The 21,746-nt window shown below is 43.3% G+C and overlaps 1 protein-coding gene across 1 annotated transcript in view; it reads left to right on the forward strand.

Annotated features, from left to right (window-relative positions):
* The window catches only part of NPB (neuropeptide B), a 116,998-nt gene extending 104,217 nt beyond the window's left edge, over positions 1-12,781 (forward strand). The window contains exons 2-3 of the mRNA XM_066586885.1: positions 10,634-10,955; positions 12,509-12,781. Of these exons, the coding sequence (XP_066442982.1) occupies positions 10,674-10,955; positions 12,509-12,637 (411 nt within the window). The 5' untranslated portion in view covers positions 10,634-10,673 and the 3' untranslated portion in view covers positions 12,638-12,781. The remainder of the gene's footprint in view (positions 1-10,633; positions 10,956-12,508) is intronic.
* Positions 12,782-21,746: the final 8,965 nt, after the last annotated feature.

The raw sequence follows: 21,746 nt of genomic DNA on the forward strand, positions 1-21,746 counted from the left end.
AACTCAAAATCCTACATGCCTGAGCTCTTCCCCCTTGACTGCTGCGATCAGGGGAGGGACAGGAAGCCGGGCAGGGTTTGCTACGACGCCTCTGCAGGTGAAGAATGCAAATTGGTATGCATGCCAATCTAGAACTGGAATGTCCTATTCACCCTAAGCGTAAGAAGCACCACGACTAGGATGACCGTAGGGTTGTGTTCATACTAGCAGCCTACCATCAAGGCTGTTGGTCTGCTACTTCACCACTATTTATCTATTCTTTTTTTGTATCATCATTATTATTTATATCTCTAGTAAATAGAATTCTAGAAATATAGCTATGGTATGCGAGACTTCTGGGAGAACAGGAATAGGGAGAAGAAAGAGAAAAATAGGAATTAGAAAAAATCTAAATTGAGAATAGATAGAAATGATATGAGATGTTCTCAAATGGTAATGGAGTATGCGAAACTGAAGAGGGGAGGTTATTTAAATGAAGCAGCTCTAGGAACTTTATCAATAGAACTGCAACCTAGAGCTGTACCTTAGATAGAAAAGGAAACTTAATCCCCTATCTTAGGCAATTTAATAGATCGTTCAAAAAAATAGTGACTAATAGTTATTGGAGCAGAAATGGTAAGATAAAAAGAAGGGCTCTTAAAAAAAACGGAGGAGGCGAAAGCAAGACCCCTCTGAATAGAGAATAGTATCACAGCTATTTCATATTCTGTATAACGCTAATTGCAGGCTATATTAGCTATCTGCAATTCAAGTCTTGTGTCTTCTAGTAATATCTTTTACTACCTCCTACCTGTTCAAGATATATGGAAGTGTAATGAGTATATAGAATTGGGGTGCTTGTATAATCACCCATACATTACCAGCGAGAGACATATCTGGGTCCCTGAGGAGCTCGTTTGTGAGCAAAACTCGTTGGAACAGGACCTATCGATCGTCAGAGAATCTCTAGTCGGAGATTATTCTCTCCCTTTTTCTGTGATTGGCCAAATTCATACCGCCCCTTTGTCTCAGGGCGATATTGAACTAGGTCGATGAATTATAGTGACACCAAACACAACCATATAACTAATCAGTACACTGGACGGAAAAGAATAAAACTAGTCCATATCGATTTCGACTATATTACTCATGGAAATAAGTGAGCAATGCCCTATGGTTTTTAGAATTCTCATTTGCAGGAGATACGTGTTTGTAAGTCTTGACTTTTAATAATATCATTGAAATTAAAACTATGTTTTATTGTAGTCCAAACCAGTGAATTGGCTCTACAGGTATTTTTGGACTATTCTTGGCCCAGTGAAGTCTGATTACTAGGACAAGAACGGCCGTGCCTAAAAGCAAGGTTATTGCCTTAATAAAGGTGGCCCCACGTCTAGCGCCTTGGCCACTAACTCTAACAACTAAAAAAAGAAGAAAAACCCCACTTAGCTTTACAGCAGAACTCTTACCACCACAAACACGTGTTCTCTCCACAATGACTGAGAAAATAATCAGCAGCAACCAGACCCAGTCGTAAATAATGACCAAGGCAATGCAATTGCACAGACAGAGTTCCACAAACACCAGGATAAAACCCACATAACAAACCGGAGAATAAAATCGGTGATGTAAAATGCAGAGGAAATACAGACAAAAGACCAAAGTAAGGGGGGACACCCACTTGCGATTTTCTTTCCCTGCGATGCCACAGCGATGTTTATGAAACCAATGCTTTTCAATGGTTTTATAATCATTTGCGATGTGTCAGCAGAGCTTCGCATCGCAGAGAAGTCTGCGATATCGCTCAGTTGTATCAATGGGGCCAGCGGCAGCCCCATTGAAAGCATAGGTAGAATATCGCAGACTTCTGCCATCGCTGTGACAGGAGTTTCCTTCGCGGAGATCCCCGCGGGGATGAAGGAATTCTCTGCCACAGCTGTGGCAGAAGTCCAGGATGTTATCCCATTGCTGTCAATGGGATCGGCGCTGCCGCTGGCCCCATTGAAAGCAGTGGTTTTATGGCAACCCCCGCAACATGATTTTTGGGGAAGGGCTTGAAATATAAGCCCTTCCCTGAAAATCATCCCTAGCTGGTTAAAAAAAAATAAAAATCTTTACTCACCTCTCAGACGTGTCCTCCGGCTGGCTCCCCTGCACTGCTGTCCAGCACTTTCAGCAGGCGGGGATTTAAAAAGCCCCGCCTCCTGAAAGGGCTGTGCTGATTGGCTGATCACTCAGCCAATTACAGGCAGCGCTTGCGGGGGAGCAGAGAGCAGAGCTGTCAGTTCTCTGCGGTGAATCTATCTAACAGATACGCTTACCACGGAGAATTGCGACAAATCGCAGCATGCCACAATTTGAATCTTCTGAGCAGAAAATCGCCATGATTCTCCACTCGTGGACAGTGGGGCTGCATTTTCCATACCAATGCTATGGAAAGCGTTCACTGAGTTACCAGCGGCCGGATTATCGCAGTGGATAACGCGATGAACTATCGCCTGTGGACAGGAGCCTTTAATAGCTTAATTTAACTGAAATTGTTTTTGTGCTGCAAGCTGGGCTTGCCACTAGGGGTCTCCTTTCCATCTAATTTGTGGCCCACTGCCTTTTGTCAAGTGCTACCCATCTCTAGTAACCGAGATAACAAGATGACTTATTCTGCTTGAAGTCTATAGAGCGGAGAGGAAAGGTGAGGGGGAAGGAGGAAGGCACAAGCAGAGACTCAAACATACATTGCCAGCAGCTAGTAGTGATTTTTTTTACTGTGTAGTAACTACTGAAATCACATCTACACTGCTCAGTACTTTGCTAATGGCCTCCATGATGATGAGGATACAGACAGTTAGGAGACAGAATCCACAGTTTTGTCTGTGCACAGTCTGTAGAACACAGCATAGCATCTAGACTTCTCCCACCAACTCCGAGAGTACTAAAAATTACAGATACATCCTGCATGGCCCATTTACCAACAATAACCTGCAAACAGTGCGCCTCAATGTTACCACAATGCATGTGCAGGCTTCACTGCGTATGCTTTCATTGCAAGGGGGCCCCATCATGGAGAATAAGGATGCATTCTGCATAGATTGGTATAGTTTTTTCTATTTCTTAGCTGTATGGAATAGCGTAGACTGCTGTGCTATTCCATTGGGGTAACCAGTGAAAAAAATCCTATACTGGGCTGTCTATATTTTTTTTCTACAGTGAGAGAGTATGGGCGATGGATACCACGGTAAGGGCAGAGTGGCATCCATTGAAGGCGTATGCTAGAAAATCCTGACACACTGCAGAATGAAGCTTACAGGCTGGTAGGGAAGATGTTTCATTAATGGGGAATTTACCGTTCAAAGATAAAATAGGTACAACTTTGTGACACGTTTTGGAGGGAACCGATCAGGAAAGCCCCACCTTTATCAAGCAGTTACGAGAGGTAGAAGTGTGCTGTAAATATAATATAGATATTTGCCTTCATTGGTGGCATGGGTGGGTGGTGGTCAAATATGTGCGCCAAAGCAGGCTCAGGCCCAGAAGTGTGCATCAGACCGGGAATGGCATGTGCGTTCCACCGGTCTCTATCCCAAGAGCTGGACATGACGAAAGAGAGTTCTGCGAAAGAAAAGATGAACAAAAACAGTCAACTGGAAATGATACATGCGTTCCAAAGACCGGAAATGATGAATAGGTGTCTGGCAGGAGAGAGGCGGAGCCGACCAATAGATAACATTATGAATAAATACAATTAATAAAAATCATAAATGAAACCCCCAATGCGAGTATATAAAAATGCAATTATATGATCAAAACTGTAAGTCACACAACAATAGAAAAGTAAAAAATAATGGTGAAATAGAGAACAAAGCCACATACATAAATGACGTTAATAAAGAAGGTAAAAATATACGCAATCAGGAAAATAATAATAAAACATGACAAATGAAAATGTAATGAATTAAAATGTGACCAATGAGAGGATGATGGGGGAAAGAAAATGAAGGACATAAAAACCAGATAAAATAATACAATAAAACGAATAATAATATCATCGTATGAATGTATCTGGATTGTAAAACAAATAACAGAACAGCCTGCAAATGTGTTACATAACCATTAGAGATGAGCGAGTATACTCGCTAATTGCTCGAGCCAGCATTGTCCCTAGTGAGTATCTCCCCGCTCGAGACAGAAGGTTCGGGTGCCGGCGCGGTGAGTAATGGCAATCAGCGGGGGGAGAGAGGGAGAGAGAGATCTCCCCCTGCTCTCCCCCGCAGCTCCCTGCCCGCCGCCGGCACCCGAACCCGAACCTTCTGTCTCGAGCGGGCAGGTACTCGCTAAAGGCAATGCTCACTCGAGCAATTGCCTTTAGCGAGTATACTCGCTCATCTCATGGAGAAGAGGCGGAGGAAAATATTTTACCTTACCACGGAGGGAAGACTGCCAATAGTAGGACCTCTCCCGGTGGGGTGGAAAACGATGCCTAAATGTGGGAAACCCAAATGTTGTAGAGAGATATTAACCATGACTGACATCGGAGGCGATGACACACCTTATGAGATTCGGCAACGACTCAGTGGGTCTTATTATGTTATTTATTTACTGGAATGTTCCTGTAATCTCCGATATGTAGGTCACAGCATCAACATTCTACGGGAAAGCGTAAATAAGCATCGATCCAACATCATGATTGGTGATGGGGAACACAGTGAACCTAGAGACTTTATCATCTCACCATAGAGACCTTATACATATGTGCATTACTCGGATTGAACCAATACCAGCGGGAAAAGTCCAAAGACTAAAAAGAAAGAAGATGTATTGGATTTATTGTTAAATAGTCTCAATGAGACACTGGAAAATATATGTCAACCCCTTCCTCCCCCTCCTCTCCACCCCTTTTCGCCATGGTTACATATCACATTTGTATCACGACTGTTTCTTACTTGCTTTACAATACAGATATATTGATACTATTTATTTTATTCTGCCATTTTATCTTGTTTTATGTCCTTAATTCCCCTCTCCCTCTTCTCATATGTAGCATTTTAATGTATCTTTTTTTTATTTTCCTGATTGTGTATAGTTTTAACCTAATGTCTACCTTCTTTACTTCCTTCATTTATGACAGAATGCGATTTCATTCTTTTTTCACCATTCTTTTTTTTCTCTATTTTTTCAGTTTTAAATCACATAATTATGTTTATACGATCACACTTCTATATACTCCCATCGAGGGCTTCATTTATGATTCTTATTAATTGTATTCATTCATAGTTTTATTTATCTATAGGTCTGCTCGGCCTCTCCCCTGCCAGACACCTTTGGATCATTTTCGGTCTTTGGAATCTGCAAACGATTTCCAGAAGATTCGGCGACTGTTTTTGTTCGCCTTTTCTCTCGCAGAATGTTCTTTCATTATGTCCGGCCCTTGGGACGCAGACCGGTGGAACGCACATGCCATTTCCAGTCTGGCGCACATTCTCGAAGGGGCCTGAGCCTGCTTTGACGCGCATTAGTGAATGCCACCCACCACTGCCACCAGATGTTTAGATTATAGTGATAGCACTTTTCTACCTCTTGTAACTGCTTAATAAAGAAGGGGTTTTCATGATGTGTTTCCTCCGAAATGCGTCGCATCGAGTTGTACCTATTTTATCCTTTAGCAATAAATTCTTCGTTGATGAGACCTCTTCACTACCAGCCCGTTCACCCGTCCTTTGGCTTTACCAGTTTTCGTGGATACAAGGGGTTTTGGTGACTTGGTCCAGTCTTCCTCACCACCCTGGTGAAGTAAGTGAAAGTTTACTTTATTTCACATATATCATCGCCGTTATTGGTTATACGTCACTCTCTGAACCTTTGCTCTTTTCTAATCTATGCTCACCCCCGGATTTTGGTATCCGGTCTGTGATTGGTGTTCTCAGGAACCAGCTGTCCTGAATGGACAGGGAGTTCATTTTTTCATTGAGGCTTTATGATACAATACGATCATGACTGTGGGGTGTAGAGGCCGACCTCCATTATCCGTGGCGACCTCGCTACACCGCTTGACTTTGTTCCACGCTATTCATTTCTGGGGAGCGCCGTCCAGCTTTTTTTCCTTCCGGTAATCTCTGCTCATCGCTCATGTTTGTCTCTGTGTCCCGGTTTGTAGTAAACATGTCCTAGTTACTCGTGATTATTAGGTTTCCTGGTATTATTAAGGGCACAGACTGCTTGGAAACCTCCTTGTGGAGCCATAAAGAGCTGTAAAGAAATGTGGATTCTGAGCAGAGTACATAACGGAGGCAAATTATCCCGTTAACGGCCTGCAACCAACAGCTGTGTTCCATTTGACGTAGGGCGCGGGGAATAGTGCTGCCAAGCTGTGCCGTCCCGCTCTACGGAGTCAGATCAATATTTTATACATGGAGCAGGTTAGCTATATACATGGCAGGAATTCTTTATTAGCTGCAGATGCAGAATATGCAACAGGAGACATAGCGCCGGCGCAGCAGGTGCAGAGCTGCGAGGGCCCCGGGGGTAGGAGGGCGCGTTCTGCCACAGTAAGACTTGTAGCAGAAACTAACTCAAGGGGCTTTTAGACGGAACGATTATCAGTCAAACAAGCGATAATCGTTCAGTCTAAACGGGAGTCGGCGACTAACGATGATCACTTTTCGTTCATCATTTATTTATGCCGGCATAAAAATCATCGTTGGCTCGTTCACTTATCGTTCCGTTTACACACCAGTCATTCAGTCCTCTCATTCACTAATACAGCGAATGTGACCGACTGAACGCTTTCTCATTTGAACAAGCCAACAATGTATCTGCCTGTCTAAGAGGCTGCATGAGAGCTCACGAGTCAGCGATAACGTCACTCGCTCGTTCAAACGATAATCAGCTCATCTAGAAGGACCCTTAGGGCTCCTTCATACAGGCGGATTTCCCTGCACCTCCCTATTGACTTCTGTGGGGACCTTTGGTGAGCAAATATGTAGAGAAATGGATGTTTTTGGTTTTTTTTGCATGACTGAAATGTGCACGCAAAATACGAAAATATGAACGAACCTATTGAAATCAATGGGTTTTATTCTCTAGGAATTGTGCATGCAAATTTTCTGCACACAAATACATCCGTGTGAAGCCGGCCTAAATAAATGCCATTAGGCCTCATGTCCACGGGGAAAATCAGGCCCGTCGCGGATTCTTCATGTAGAGTCCGTAGCGGGTTCCTCCTGCCCCGCGGACATGAGGCCTAAAAAGAGGAATAAACTCACCTGCTCCAGACGATGCCGTTCTTCGCTGCCGGATCTTCTTTCTTCGGCCCCGCAGCGTGCCGCGCGCATACGCCAGGTACATCCTCCGGGCCGAAGAGAGAAGATCCGGCCGCAAAGAAGGGAAGAACCGCATCGTCCGGAGCAGGTGAGTTTTAATTCTGGTACGGATCTCCCACGGATCCGGATGGCTTCTATAGGCTTTAATAGAAGGGGGTCCCGTACTAAAATGGAGCATGTCCGGATTTTTTCCCGCACGTGGATCCGTGCCTGACGGGGAAAATGACATCCGCAGGTATTTAACTACCTGCGGGTGTCCAATGCATCCCTATGGGCGCGCGGATCCGCGTGCGGGAGAAACGCTGCGGATTTTAACCCCGTGGACATGAGGCCTTACTCTGTTCACACTGGTCATGGCTTCTTTTTTTACAGGATCCGTGAGGGATCTGTCATGGTCTGCTGGGATCAGGTATTACCCCCATTGACTTATAAAGGATCTGTCAGGATTTCATCAATACTGCAGCATCTCGATTCGAAGTGCTGAAAAGGAATAAATGTGAGTTAGAAGAAAGCCTTTATAAGGTGCCCCATGAAGTTAATGGGCCCCCATGGAACGCACTGATTGTCTGGGGTAAGGGAACATCCCTAGAATTAGGGCACTGTTCACACCTTTCAGTCTTTCATCCACTTCTACTGTCTTTCGTAGCAAAGTTTAGTAACATAAGTCACAGCGGGATTGTTTTGTGCTTCTGTGTCTGAAGGCCCTTTTACACGTCCGAATCATTTGGATTCCGGCAATCCAGCAAGAATCTAAATATTTATCGTTCAGTATAAAGCAGGCGGGTCAAACTCATTTTCACCGAGGGCCACATCAGCATTATGGTTGCCTTCAAAACACCGTTTATAAAGACTCGATTGGCACGATGTTAGCCAGTAGAGCAAAGTGTGATTGTTCTCAGCAAGGGAAACCACGTAATCTTGTAGATATGATACCTTTTAATGGTAAACAAAAATACATGATGTAATAGCGAGCTTTCGAGTCCTCTATCGATCCTTGATCAGGCTACAATGGAACTGGTTTGGATGGGGCACATATAGAATATACAGATGCAAATACTTTCAATCAAGAGGGCTGTATTATATTGTATATTATACATGTGCCCCATCCAAACCAGTTCCATTCTAGCCTGATCAAGGATCAATAGAAGACCCGAAAGCTCGCTGTAACATCATGTATTTTCGTTAGCCATTAAAAGGTATCATATCTACAAGATTACGTGGTTTCTGTCACTGAGAACAATCACACGGGCATATTTGTGCTCCCTATTACGCATGTATGATCTATGCCAGTATTTACAGACGGGATGTCTTATTTTGATCTGTATTGAGGACTGAAATTACCCTTTAGTCGATGGTGAATATGCACAATACATGCGCACATGAAAAAAAGTGAATATGCGTACAAAAAAAAAAACACAAGAAGGGCTAAAAAGACAGTGAATACGCTCAGTTTCGGTCTGTGAAAATGCTGTGTATTTCATGGACTGAAACTGCACCCGAGTCCTAAATGTAACCCCATGACTATGCAGCTCTATGCACTATGATGGAGTTTCTCCCCTTCCATCCATTTATCTCCGAGCTTCCTACCTTGGAGGTGGCTAGGGTGCCCGGGGAGGGCTGTCAGAGCTGTGCCACCGCCTGTGAGCTTCTGGAGGTGCGTGTCAGAGCTCAGGATCCAAAATGGTACCCGCTCCCTGTGCTGGCACCGCCCCCTCTGTCCTCCATTGAAACTGTAGAGCCGGTCCTTCTGCGTCCGGACCTCATGGGGGACCTCATAAAATCAAACGGCATGCATAAAAACTGAATGACGACCGGCCTGTATAAACAGCCAGTCATTCATCTATAAATGACTGCCTGTTTACTGTGAACGGAGGCGGGCGTGACGGAATGATCCCCGACCCCTCCAACTCCATTCACTCACTGATGATCGTTCCTGGGAGCATGGGAGGGATCATTGCTGGATTGACCTGTCGGGTATCTGCATCTGACAGGTTGTCCTGTGTAAAAGGGCCCTTACAAGTCGTCCACTGCCATATATTTCACAGAATACCCCACAGATAACTGATGGCCCTTTTACACACAACAAAATGCACGATTGTCCTGTTTATGCAGATCAACCTTAGCAAATCATTCAGCTTGTGTAAAGTTTTTCACATTTTTGGTTGCAAATAAGGGAAAAGCAACAATACCTCTGCAGCGCCGCCTATTGGATGGCAGCATTCCTGCAAAGTATGTGACTTTTTAACAAGTCTTAACCTATTCCCAATCATTGTTAAGTCTTGTTAAAAAGTCACATTGATTTGAAGAAATGCTGCCATCTAATAGGTGGCGCTGCACAGGTATTCTTCCATCTCCCTTATTTGCATAAATTACCCAGATGAGCTTGCATGGCCTTATAAATCTCCTCACTCACCTTTTAGGTGTCCCTGCATCCCTTTTGGGTGCTTTCCTTGGGGAGAGACTATGTCCCTTCCAACCCACTCACCCCCTAGGTGTCTCCACACACCTTCTGGGTGCTCTCCTTAAGTTAACGAACCAACGATGATTTTTATGCCGGCTGAAACTGAACAACGAACTATTTCCTTTATCGTTGTTCAGTCGTTGGCTCGCGTTTAGACCAAACGATTATCGTTCCCTTTCGCCCATTTGAATGATAATTTGAATAATAATCGTTCCGTCTAAAAGCGCCCCAAGCCTCCCGCATCAACAAACAAGGAGCCTTGTGAGTCACAGGCTGGTTCATCACAGCTCATTAACCAAGATGAGAAGCAATCAAGTCATCTGATGTCAGATTATCTGGAAGTGTCAGATCATGGGCTACAGATATTAGAAATAAGAGGTAAAACATTCTGACAGATTGCCATGGGGCCATGACAGCCGATGCGTGGAGCATGCATACAGCACTTTCCTTAGGACTGCCGGAGTATCTTCCAGGGAAACCGTACATTTTCAATATGTTCAGATTAGACGGAATGAGTTCTATAGAGTCTTCGCTATCCCTTCATACTTAGCTGGGGAGCGCAGTCCTGTGCATGCAACATCTGTTACTATGTAGATTGGTTTTTTGGGTCAATTGTCACAGTGTAATCACAACTACTTATTTTTTATCACTTGCTACCCAGTCAAATTAGATCTGTCACTTGGCAGAACATCTCCATATCTTTCGCCCTGGGCTTCTCGTAGATTTACTGACTGATCAGAGAGCTGTCATGGGCTTAATATGAGAATAACATCATCCCTCCACCCCCAGTCATCTCCCACCTCGCAATCCTCCCCTTCTAGTTGAGCTGGCATGCACAACCCTCTCCTCTATAAAAGTCTGACACTCTTTTCTCCTTTAGAACTGACTCTCCCGACAGCCCCAAGCTCCACATCCTCATCATGCTGTCTCTAGGCTCTCGCTCTTCACTACGACTGACCTTGATATGCAGTGCCCTAGCTCTGCTGCTCTCCTGCCAACGTGCCAACGCCTGGTACAAGCAGTCCACTGGCCCCAGCTATTACTCTGTGGGAAGAGCATCAGGGCTGCTGTCTGGTATCCGCAGATCTCCAGACATTCGACGCTCGGAGCCTGAAAATGTAGGCGAGAGCACAGAGAATATGGAAGACAACTTCTTGAACAACTTTGGTAGCCAACGGCAAGGAGCGCTGCTCAAAAGTATGGTGAGTATGCACTTTGTTCTGTATGTCTACCATATGATCCGAACTACCATTGTTGTTAATGCGAAGCTCTCATACATCTAGTTAGTCTTCTATTAAGTCATTTATCTTGGCTTTTTAGCTACATCTGCCAATGGTCTGCAGATAAAATATCGCATGACCGGCTTTATTCATATGACAAATGATAGCCAACCAAGTATATCGCTATAAAATATGGTCTCCTTGGGGTACCCTGGGAAACATGCAAATGGAAGTCCTAGAATCTTCTTCCAGGCAAACATTTAGAAGTTGGTTGTTCTTCCTGGTTGATTTTAGCATGCACAAGCAAACCACTTTTATTCGAAGGAGGAGATCTATCAAAACTAGAGCAAAGAAGACATTTCCCATAGCAAGCAATCAAATTTCACCTTTCATTTTTCAGGGCCCCTTTCATAAATGAAAGCAGCAACCTGATTGGTTGTGATGGAAAGCTACTCTATGCTTCCTTTGCATCAGTTTTGATACATCTCCTCCGTTGTGTTGCACTTAGACGTTACAATCTTTACTTCATTACATAGGCGGCAACATAGGGGTCTTCAATAAGCATTCACATCCAGGATTCAGACTTTTTTCACCGAGCGGGATTCACTTACTTTTTTCTACTGCTGAAAGCTAAGTCCAACCTGGCATTGTTTTAAGCCCAGAGCCACGCTGATGAATCCGACACACAGTGAGCGAGTAGTAATAAGTCTCCCTCAATGGGTCAATATGCGTCAAGGCTCACATTCAGTGCAAATCTTGGGAGTAACAAAGCTCAGTGAGTCGTATACATAGCCAAGCAAATTAGTTGGTAAGATGCTGTAAATCAGTGGTCCTCAACCTGTGTCTCCCTAGCTATAGCAAAACTACAACTCCCAAATACCTTCACAACAACTGGGGACTCATATGTTGGGGACTACTACTAATAGGGTGAAAAAAACAAGTTTAGACTCCCTTTACTACAGCTGGTCTTCTGTACAGTCATATATTCTTATGCATGGATTATATAGGCAGTGCAATATAAGAAATTATATATTAGTCCATTTCAGCATAGTTCCCAATGGTGGGGGGCATTCTTATTAAATATATCCGTTCACAGTGTGGAGACAGGTCCTAGGACCTCTCATATACCAGAATGGAGATAATAGCAAGAAGGAGGAGGGAAAGAAGGAGAGGAAAAAGAGGAAGAAAAAGGGAAACATTTTAAATCTACCTAGGGATCATTTTGGCGTCAGACAGGGGCCTAGTTAAAAGCCTCTGTTGTTACCCCCTCTACCCCCAAAAGAAGAAACATCTCTTTTCTCTTCTTCCTATACCCCTTCCCCACTACCCCCCTAATGAAGCTAATAGGGGAAAGACGTTTGGAATGTCTGAGATATATGGAGTAATTCTCAGAAATACTTGTTATTACATTCTACTGATCATTTATATTCATAATGTCTTTAACAAAAACATCTAAATATGAAATATATCAGCAGTACAGAAATAATGCTACTTCACCTGCCAGCTTCTGATCATCTCATCTCTCTCTCCCGCAGGCTCTGTGTGTAAAAGACGTATCGCCAAACCTTCACAGCTGCGAGCTTCTCCCCGACACCTCCAGCACCTTCCAGTGTAAAGCTCAGATTTACCTGTCACTGGACAGCTCCGACTGTCTCGGTCCCTGACCCTCCCACCCCAGAGACTGCCATGTATCGTTCCTAATTCCGCAGGAACCCTGACCTTTAGATTAAGGGCCAGACATTTGTGTAGATTTGTACTTGATTCTGTATCTGCTGCATTAGAACATAATTGTTCAATTAATAAACTAAATAAACGGATGACTTGCCTTCTTCTGTCTGCGTGTGTCAATATCTGCAGGTAAATAATACAGGTGTATCAGTAAATATCATATAATGGTATGCCCCTGTGGGGTATAGAGTCCTTACAATGCAACATGATTGTCTATATTCCTCACTCCTAGATCTTCAAACCCAATAATAATCTCAGCAATTGGCGTACACATATATGGAACCTACCCAAGAGTGCGGTCTAAGATGAATTAATAATGGGCAAACATCTGCAATAGAAACGTATATAGGATCCTGAAGATGATGAATTCAACATAAAAGCATAATTCACCAATTTATTACCTCTTACATAGACTGAAGGATTTGGAAATGCGGAGTCCCAGCATCAGAGAGTGGATGTGACAGGTCTAGTCTGTTAGTAATGCAAATCCCCTCAGGTCTCCAGCTGCCGGAATTGAAATACAAGTAATAATCGCCTCCTTTGATTCGCATTTTATATAGTTCCTTGTGATCTGATTTAGTCGGCACCAATCTAATTGTGCTCAGAAGCTCCGCAGTCCAAATTATGCATAAATAATACTCTGTTCCCAGCCGTTTCCCACTGATGAATATCTCCTCAATAAAGACACCTGCCAGGGACTGGATGCCAACCAACCTCCAGGGGCGAGAGTCATAGGCATGCATTCCAGTAAACAAGCGGGCAGTGTATGGGCACCCAGGAGCAATGATCAGAGCTTTAATACGTTGTTGGTAGAACATATAAAAGTGATACCTCCCTACATCATGTCTCAGGGAGTCTTGGTAACACTATCCACGAGTCTTGGAGACAGTGATTAAGAAGAAGATAACAAGGGTCACGGTACATCTAATGTGCAGTTCTTATCATCAGATTAATTCAGAAGCAATTTTCCACATTCAGATTGGAATAACGAAGAAAACTGTGAATTAATCCATATAGCCGGCTGTCACCTTGACCGGGAAGGGGGTGGGGGGGAGCTCAAAGATCTGCGTAGGCGTTTTTTTTTCATTTTAACATGATGTGGTGTGAGTGATTATTGCTTGAAGGAGTATCCTAGTGTGACATAAATATACCTTAAGCAATGTATAACGAGGAGATCCGTAACTTGAGGGACATATTTTTTAATTCTTTGTTTTAAGCGGGAGACCCTTCAGCATAGAAGATCAGTATAGAGTGAACAAAGAGTGATAAGGTACAAGTAATGTTGACTATAGTCAACCTTATACAAAAGCTAGCTGCCTAGACTACAGATATTTGGAACAGAGAGTCTCAGCTTTGAGACTGAGGAGCATTAGGAAACATTAGAGAAGAAACAACAGAAAGACAAGAAAAAGCGAGAAAGGGGAAGAGATGGCGAGTCTGGAAAGGAGAAGAATGAAAATTTAAAAAAAGGGGGGGGGGAATTTAGCGGGGGTTGGACAAGGAGAAAGGGGGGGGGGGGGGGGGACATTTCTGGCACCATAATAGATAGCGTAGGGTGTCAAGCACTCTATAGAGCCATATCATGACAAGCTGTAAGTACTGATTTGCTAGAACTCACTGCAGTAGTACCAAGTTTTATAAAATTTATCAAACATCATGCAGAGAGAGTCTCAAGTTTTCCATATACATTATGTTGTTAACTTTGGAGATCCAGAATGAGATAGGAGGGGATCTCTCTTTTTCCAGCACAGGGTTATGCAGACCGCAATTACCAGAAAGCAAAGCAGTAAATTCCTGTAAGTTCTGATAAATATATTGCAGTGATGGAGGAACAGCACCAGACCAAGGTTAGGTGTCACTGCCAAAATAGAGTGAATCACCTGTGGAACATTCTCCCAAATCGTACAAGGACCCTGCAAAACCAAAAGTTATGAAAGAGGGTTATCCTCTTCCTCTCCACTTCTCCAACACATAAGGTCAACAGTAGGCATGAGGAAACTCCATACCATCACACCAGTAATTTAAAGCCAGCCTCCTGGTATCAGAAGCTAAGGAAGGTCTTATGCGTCAAAGTACAGATGTGTTGTCTCTGGGGTGAGGAACTATCACAAGTTGGTTTCCTACTGTGAAATGTATCTGGAAGGCACCTACTCAGCATCTGAGTGAAGTATAAAATAAGAAGCAGATAAAGTGTGCCGTGTCCCATTTGATTCCAAGCAGAGTTCATCAAAATTAGACATTTCCTGTAGAAAAGTAGTCCTGGGCAGGCAGGATGAGAGGTGGTGTCTTGTGTTCTCCAGAGACCCCAAGGGGTGCAGATTATAGATAACTGCAATATCAATAGATGGCCAAAGTAGGTCTCCCTCATAGGAAATGACCCTGAACCTACAGGTATTTATTCTAAATACTGAATACTCTGAACTTGGCAGAAATTCTGGGTTACCCAGAATTGGAGACAGTGGGGAGGAAGAAAGGAGGGCATGGGAGAGAGCCAGTGTTGAGGAGCAGCATGAAATCGTAGGTTCAATAGTGGTGTGAGACCTCAGTGAGTCTAGCTGGTGTTGGAGTAATCCCTTAATTTAAGTTGTACTAAAGGGGTATAGAACCCTCATCAACCCGGTATGCCCAATTGTCTGTATGGTGCACAAGAGAGAAGAAGACAACATGGAGCAATTACATCATGTTCCAAAGCCCTTCTGAAGTAAGTAGCTCACTCACAGGAGTTTTTATTGCAAAATTCGAACAAAGAAAGGTATAATAGTCCAATCACAGTGGACAACGCTCTACGTTACACCTTTTTGTAGTAGTAAAATAGCAATTCATTATAAAAGTTTGATACTAATGAATGCATACATAACATGACAAACGCTCAACCCCCTCCTGAGTATCAAAGACATTGCTTCATGAGCTTTGGGCTAATATATATTAACTCTTGAATAACAAGTGTAACACAGATCATCTTAATACTTTCACATCGTCCCCTTTTTGATTGCACGTTTATTCTCTAATCAGGTACATTCCATAGGCTAATCCCCTGGGGGACATTTAGTGTAACAAACATCAAATAGGGAGATGAACCAATATCTCCTTATCTGTGTACATGCATTTTCTGTAATGTCACTTCGGGACAAGAGCACTCGGCAGTGCCTTACCGGCACATGAACTGCAGAACTGCGAACTGGACACAAATCTCATGGACAAAAATGCTCAAAACATTCACCTGCATACCTGCACACATAGCCAGATAGAATAACGATAGAACGTACAAGGTATTAATTCATATTTTGGCCAAGATACTTAAGCTTGCAAGCCCAACTTCAAGGGTCCCCATTGTCTCACAGGTCCCTACACTAACGAGACAACTAATCGTAGGAAAACCTGCCTGCAATGCGGGGCAATCGTCCTGATAGGGACGACCCCGTGCTGAAACCTAGGAACCTACCTCATCCTAGATGATAAAAGGACCCACAGCAAGACACAGTTTACACCACAAGTACCAAGAGCCGCAGACACGCAGGAGCATCACACTGTTCACACTGAACATGCTGAATGCTGCACAGACACCTCATGTCCAGCCACATGCATAAACACGCAGGAGCATGACACTGCCAAACTGAACAAACAGAGAAAAGGCCAGCAGCCTCTAGCAAAGGAGCTGGTATATATGAGCACCAAACCAGCTCAACAGATCCCAGCAGCAAACCCTAACATTTAGTGCTTCACCACCCTACAGCTAGCTTCCAAGGAGGACTTGTCTTCACTCCGTTCCCCAATTTGAGAACTCCTCTGGGTTAGAGAAACTCTGAGCGCTGGACGACAGGAAGGAGCATCTTATCATGGGCATTCCCTAGGGAGCACAACTTTGGTAACTCGTTTGGTTCGTTTCTTACACATTTTAAGCAAATAAGTGATACAAACCATTAAGGTTTTAGGTTCAAAATGTTTTATTCGTTTTTATAAGAAAGCAATTAACAACTTATGGCATTAGGTGTTGTCCAATATTATTACGTTACCACCTTATAACAATTTTACCTGACAATGCAATGAACTTAATATATAATAATAAAAGAAAAAGGAAAAAATAAACAACCTTGTCTTGGTTTGCTTGCATTCGCTTGAACTTTCTGTGTTACCAACATTGGTTCTTATTAAAACAAGAAGCAGCTGTTGAAAGAAGAAGAAAGAAATAGAGAGAGAAGGCATGCAGTCGTAGTGGGGGAGACATGAGGGGAGGGTGAGAGGGAGGTGGGGGGGGGGTAGGGTGATCTGACCTGTTAGCCGGTTACGTGTTGGTTGGTTATTTTGCGACATTGTTATGGAGTGACGGGTACAGACTGTTGTTGGGGTATGGAGCCACTCGCCACCCACGTTAATGTTTCGGGAGCGTTGCGATGCAGGGTCCATATGGACCAGGTTGCCAGGTAGCTGCTGTGCCGCATCTCGTCTTTGGCGCATAATTCTTCTAGCTGTTGGATGCTATCAAGTGCCTCCAGCCACATTAATCTAGTAGGTGGCGATGTGGATTTCTACTTCCTGGGAATTATCGTGCGGCTATAACAAAGAACCGTAGCAGTGACTTCTTGGCCTGCCCAAGAGAGCCTGGGAACATTGATAGTAGGGCTATTTCTGTCGACAGCTTTAAATTCTTTTTACTCACCCATGAGTAAAGTGTACCAACCTCTTGCCATAGGGAGCAGATCCCCGAGCACGACCACCAAATGTGGATGAAAGTTCCTTTTTCTCTTAGGCATCTCCAGCAGACGTCCGGGTATTGGGGGAACGCTCTGGCAAGTGCTGCTGGTGTTTTATACCACCTTGTCAGGATCTTATAATTTAATTCCTGTATTTTGCTTGAGATGTTAATCTTATGCGTGAGGACGTAGGCCCTCCTCCATGACTCCTCGGGGGGAGGCCCGCCCAGCTCCCTTTCAAACCATTAAGGTTTTAAATGCAACATGAACACCTAAGTATAACAATAATATTTGGTATAAATAATTTGAACTATACCCATTATCCATCTTTCGATGGATTTGAACTGATTACTAGAGTTGAATACTGTTAATGTGTCACATCCACCATGTATCCTGCTATTGCTCATTCTGCTTTTAGCCTTTTATCTCTCATCTCAGCCACTACCTGCACACTATGTTTAATTTGCATGTTACATTCAGGATACATAAAATGGCAACAAGTTGGTCCTATTATTTGGCACATCCCACCCCCGGCAGCTGTAAGGTAATCCATTACTATGATATGTTGATTGGTTACCATAATCAACTGTGTTTGTACCACATTGGTTTGATTGACTAATACAAATAGTGCAAATATTTGGTTATCTAAATAGTAGGTAGCATTTACTAACTTATCCCACCTCTGCATGATCATTGGACAATGTACTAATAACCTTGTTACTGGAACTCATAGACAGCACATGAGGTTTAGCACTCGGCTTTGGCTTATTATGTGCTGCTCTTCTAAATAGGGTGTGTTTGGGAATACCCATATATGAGAGACCATCATGTGGGAGTACAAAGGTGGTTGTTGTAAGCTGAGCAAGGGTACATAACCCTGACTTGTTTAACGTAAGCCATTTATAAGCCTCATGTCCGAACGCAATGTAGATAGTTAGAGGAAGTGCTAGGACAGTATGGTTGAGGACACCAGTTAACCAAAGAGCCAGAATGGCATCTATTACCTTCTAGTAAGACTCTTTGATAATTAGTTAGATAGTTTTTAGCTAGTGTGAGGGCTAATTGGAGGGTGACATGAACACAACCTAATCCCATACCTCCCTTGATCGCTGATATGCAACTCCTCTTTGGTTCCCTAGGGCCTCAGGAGTTGTCTCCTTGGTATGAGCCAGGATTTTTATGATGGCTGTTTGAGAAGAGCTAAAGCTTTGTACAACAAAGACACTCTTTCTGCATTCCGGATTGGTTTACTCAATGATCTGATAAAATTTTTACTGTACCGCAAAGGTGCAAAACCGAACGCAATTCCAAAAGCATACCTTGAATGGGTATAGATGTTAACAGCCTTATCTTCAGCCAGTTTACAAGCTTCAGTGAGTGCCATCAGCTCAGTCTCCTGAGAAGACTTCCCAGCAGGGAGTGGTTTCTACACAATTACCTTGTTGTTGGTTACCACTGCATAGCTTGTTTTTTCTTGTCCATTTTCATGATATCTGGAACCATATACAAGAAACTCAAAATCTGTATTAGCAATGGTAGTTTCAATAACCTTTTCAAGAGCTCTGGTCTCACTTTCCATTAACTCCAAGCAGCCATGCATTTGATATTTACCATCTATTCCGATTTCCCCCTCCTCAGAAAAGGAATAAAGTAGCTGGATTCAAGATTGGGCATCTTTTAATTGTGATGTGAGAGGGTGCTAGCAAGGCAATTTTATACTTAATAAGCCTATCCACTGAAAATATTTATTTTGTGCTCTATGAAGTATTTCCACTACTGCATGTGGAACCATGACTGTGAGGGGGTGATCAAGCACAATAAGGGTAGATTTGTCTACCAACACAACAGCAGCCACAGCTTACACACATGAAAGTAAACCTTGTATCACAGAATCTAATTTGGCTAAGTAATACATTAATGGTCTATTTTTACCATCATGCTTTTGGGTAATTACACCTTGCACATGTCCCTGTAGTTCATGAGAGAATAAGGTAAAGGCCACAGCATAATTGCGAAGTCCAAGAGCCAGTGCTGAGGCAATAGATCTCTTCTAGTCAATAAAAAGCACTGCTGGGCCTCAACGGACAGTTTGAATTTTAGAAGTTACAGGCAATCATTAAGAGGTTGTAAAGGCTGGATACTTGAGGTATCCATTCTCTGCAATACCCCACTAGTCCCAGGAAGGTACATAGATCCCAGAGTTTCAAGGATGTCTGGGAAGAAGGATAGCCTGAACTGCCTGTACTCTGTCAGTAATAGTATGTCTAGTGCCTTGTGAAATGCAATGACCCAGAAACATGACGGTTGGCAAAGGTGAGGTTTGGAACTAGTTGCCTTTCAACTATTTTCCGCAGTGCTCAGAGGTATTGTCTGATGTTGGGTGGTTGCACACCAGGTTTGATTTTTACATCTACCGGAGTGACAGGTAGCCATCCAACATCCATTTTGTCTTTAGCCCACCATATTTCTGGCATGATGCTAGAACTTGTTGCATACAGGAAGATACATTTGCCTGAGAGTCCATAACAGTAAGCATGGCACGAATGGAAGTTAACTGTTTGGTGGTTAGAGGGCTAGTCACCTTAATACTATTTAGCATATACTCGATAATTGCTTGTATTGCTGTAAGTATGTCTGCCCCTAATAGATTAACTGGGCAGGTCTCCAACACCAAAAACCAGCCTACAACATCCTGAGTGTAATGTAAAGTAGCAGTCAATTGTTTTGTCTCTTGTAATAGGTGATATTCAAGGGGTATTAGCATCTCATCAACCAGGTATGCCAATTGTATGTATGGTGCACTGGAGAAGAACAAAATATGGAGCAATTAGGTCTTGTTCCAAAGCCCTTCTGAAGGACGTAGCTCCTTCACAGGAGTTTTCATTGTAAATAGTAGAACAAAGAAAGGTATAATAGTTGAATCACAGTGGACAATAAATAATATGACATATGCATACATTAGCTACTTTGAAAAGAGTAAAGAAATTTGGATAAAATGATTAAATATGATCTCTAGGAAACACTCCCGAGTACCAAGGACATTTCAGTGCAGCTTACACCTCTTCATGAGCTTTGGATTAATCTATATAAACTCTTGAAAAGCTAGTGTAACATAGATCATCTTAATACTTTCACAACAAGGTGGATCTAACTAGGTTTGGGCATGAAATAGGATATTTGTGAAACCCTGTTTAATCTGGAACCAGGACTTTGTCATGTGTTGACAACAGTTAATAACTCGTTCTAAGTGAGATGCAAGGTAGTAGGTTTTAAAGTCCAGGAGCCCAACTCCTGTATTGTTTTTTGGGTTGTTGAGTAGGAAATGCTTGATCCTAGTTGGCTCTCTGCTCCCCAGATAAATGTTATTTGGTTCGATGTGAGGACTTTGAAGAAGGATGCTGGAATTCTAGTGGGCAAAGATTGCAGACAATACAGTATTCCAGGTAAAATATTCAATTTGAAGAACTCATATCTCCCAAACCAAGTAAATGTTTCCTTGGCCCATCTTGAGCAATCCTCCAGTATAGTTTGAAGTAACTACAGAATGTTTATCTGATCTATCTTCTGGGGGTTGGAGGGAAGGTTAATTCTGAGGTACTTTAGGGTCAGGGGAGCCCAGCAAAAGCTGAAAGTGCTTATCAAGCAATGTGCCAGGGCAGATGGAAGAATAATATTGCCTCCAAATTTAAAGAGATTAATTTTGAAATTAGACAAATGGCAATAGCTCTTGAATTCCCTCATCAGATTTGGAAGGGAAACTGACAAATTAGAGCAGTGATTCCCAACTGGGGTGCCGCGGCACACTGGTGTGCCACGAGAGGCTGCCAGGGGTGCCGCAGCTCTCTGGCTGGAAATCACATCGGTAGCGGGGACATGCAAGATGCTGCCAGGAGCAGAAACCGAGCAGAGGCACAGCACCGCTCACAGGGGACATGCAAGACGCTGCTAAAGGACCTTCAAGGACCAGGAGGAAAGCAGCCAATGGGGAGCTAGGGGTGTGTCAGGAGGGTTCCTGCATCCCTGTCTTGTCAAACCCCTAGCTTCCTGGTGGCGTCAAGATACAGCAGTACCAGGAGGAGGTAAGTATATGGGTTGGGGGGGGTTAATTTTATTACTGGAGGGGGGTGGGTTAATGCTATTACTGGGGGGGGGGTAATGTTGTTACTAGGGGGGTTTAATGTTATTATTGGGGGGGTTAATGTTGTTACTGGGGGGGTGTAATGTTATTACTGGGGGGTAATGTTGTTACTGGGGGGGTTAATGTTACTGGAGGGCGTTAATGTTATTACTGGGGAGGGGGTTAATGTTGTTACTGGGGGTAATGTTACTGGGGTGGGTTAATGTTATTACTAGG

Source organism: Eleutherodactylus coqui, chromosome 13, assembly GCF_035609145.1.
Source record: "Eleutherodactylus coqui strain aEleCoq1 chromosome 13, aEleCoq1.hap1, whole genome shotgun sequence".
NCBI classification, from domain to species: Eukaryota; Metazoa; Chordata; class Amphibia; order Anura; family Eleutherodactylidae; genus Eleutherodactylus; species Eleutherodactylus coqui.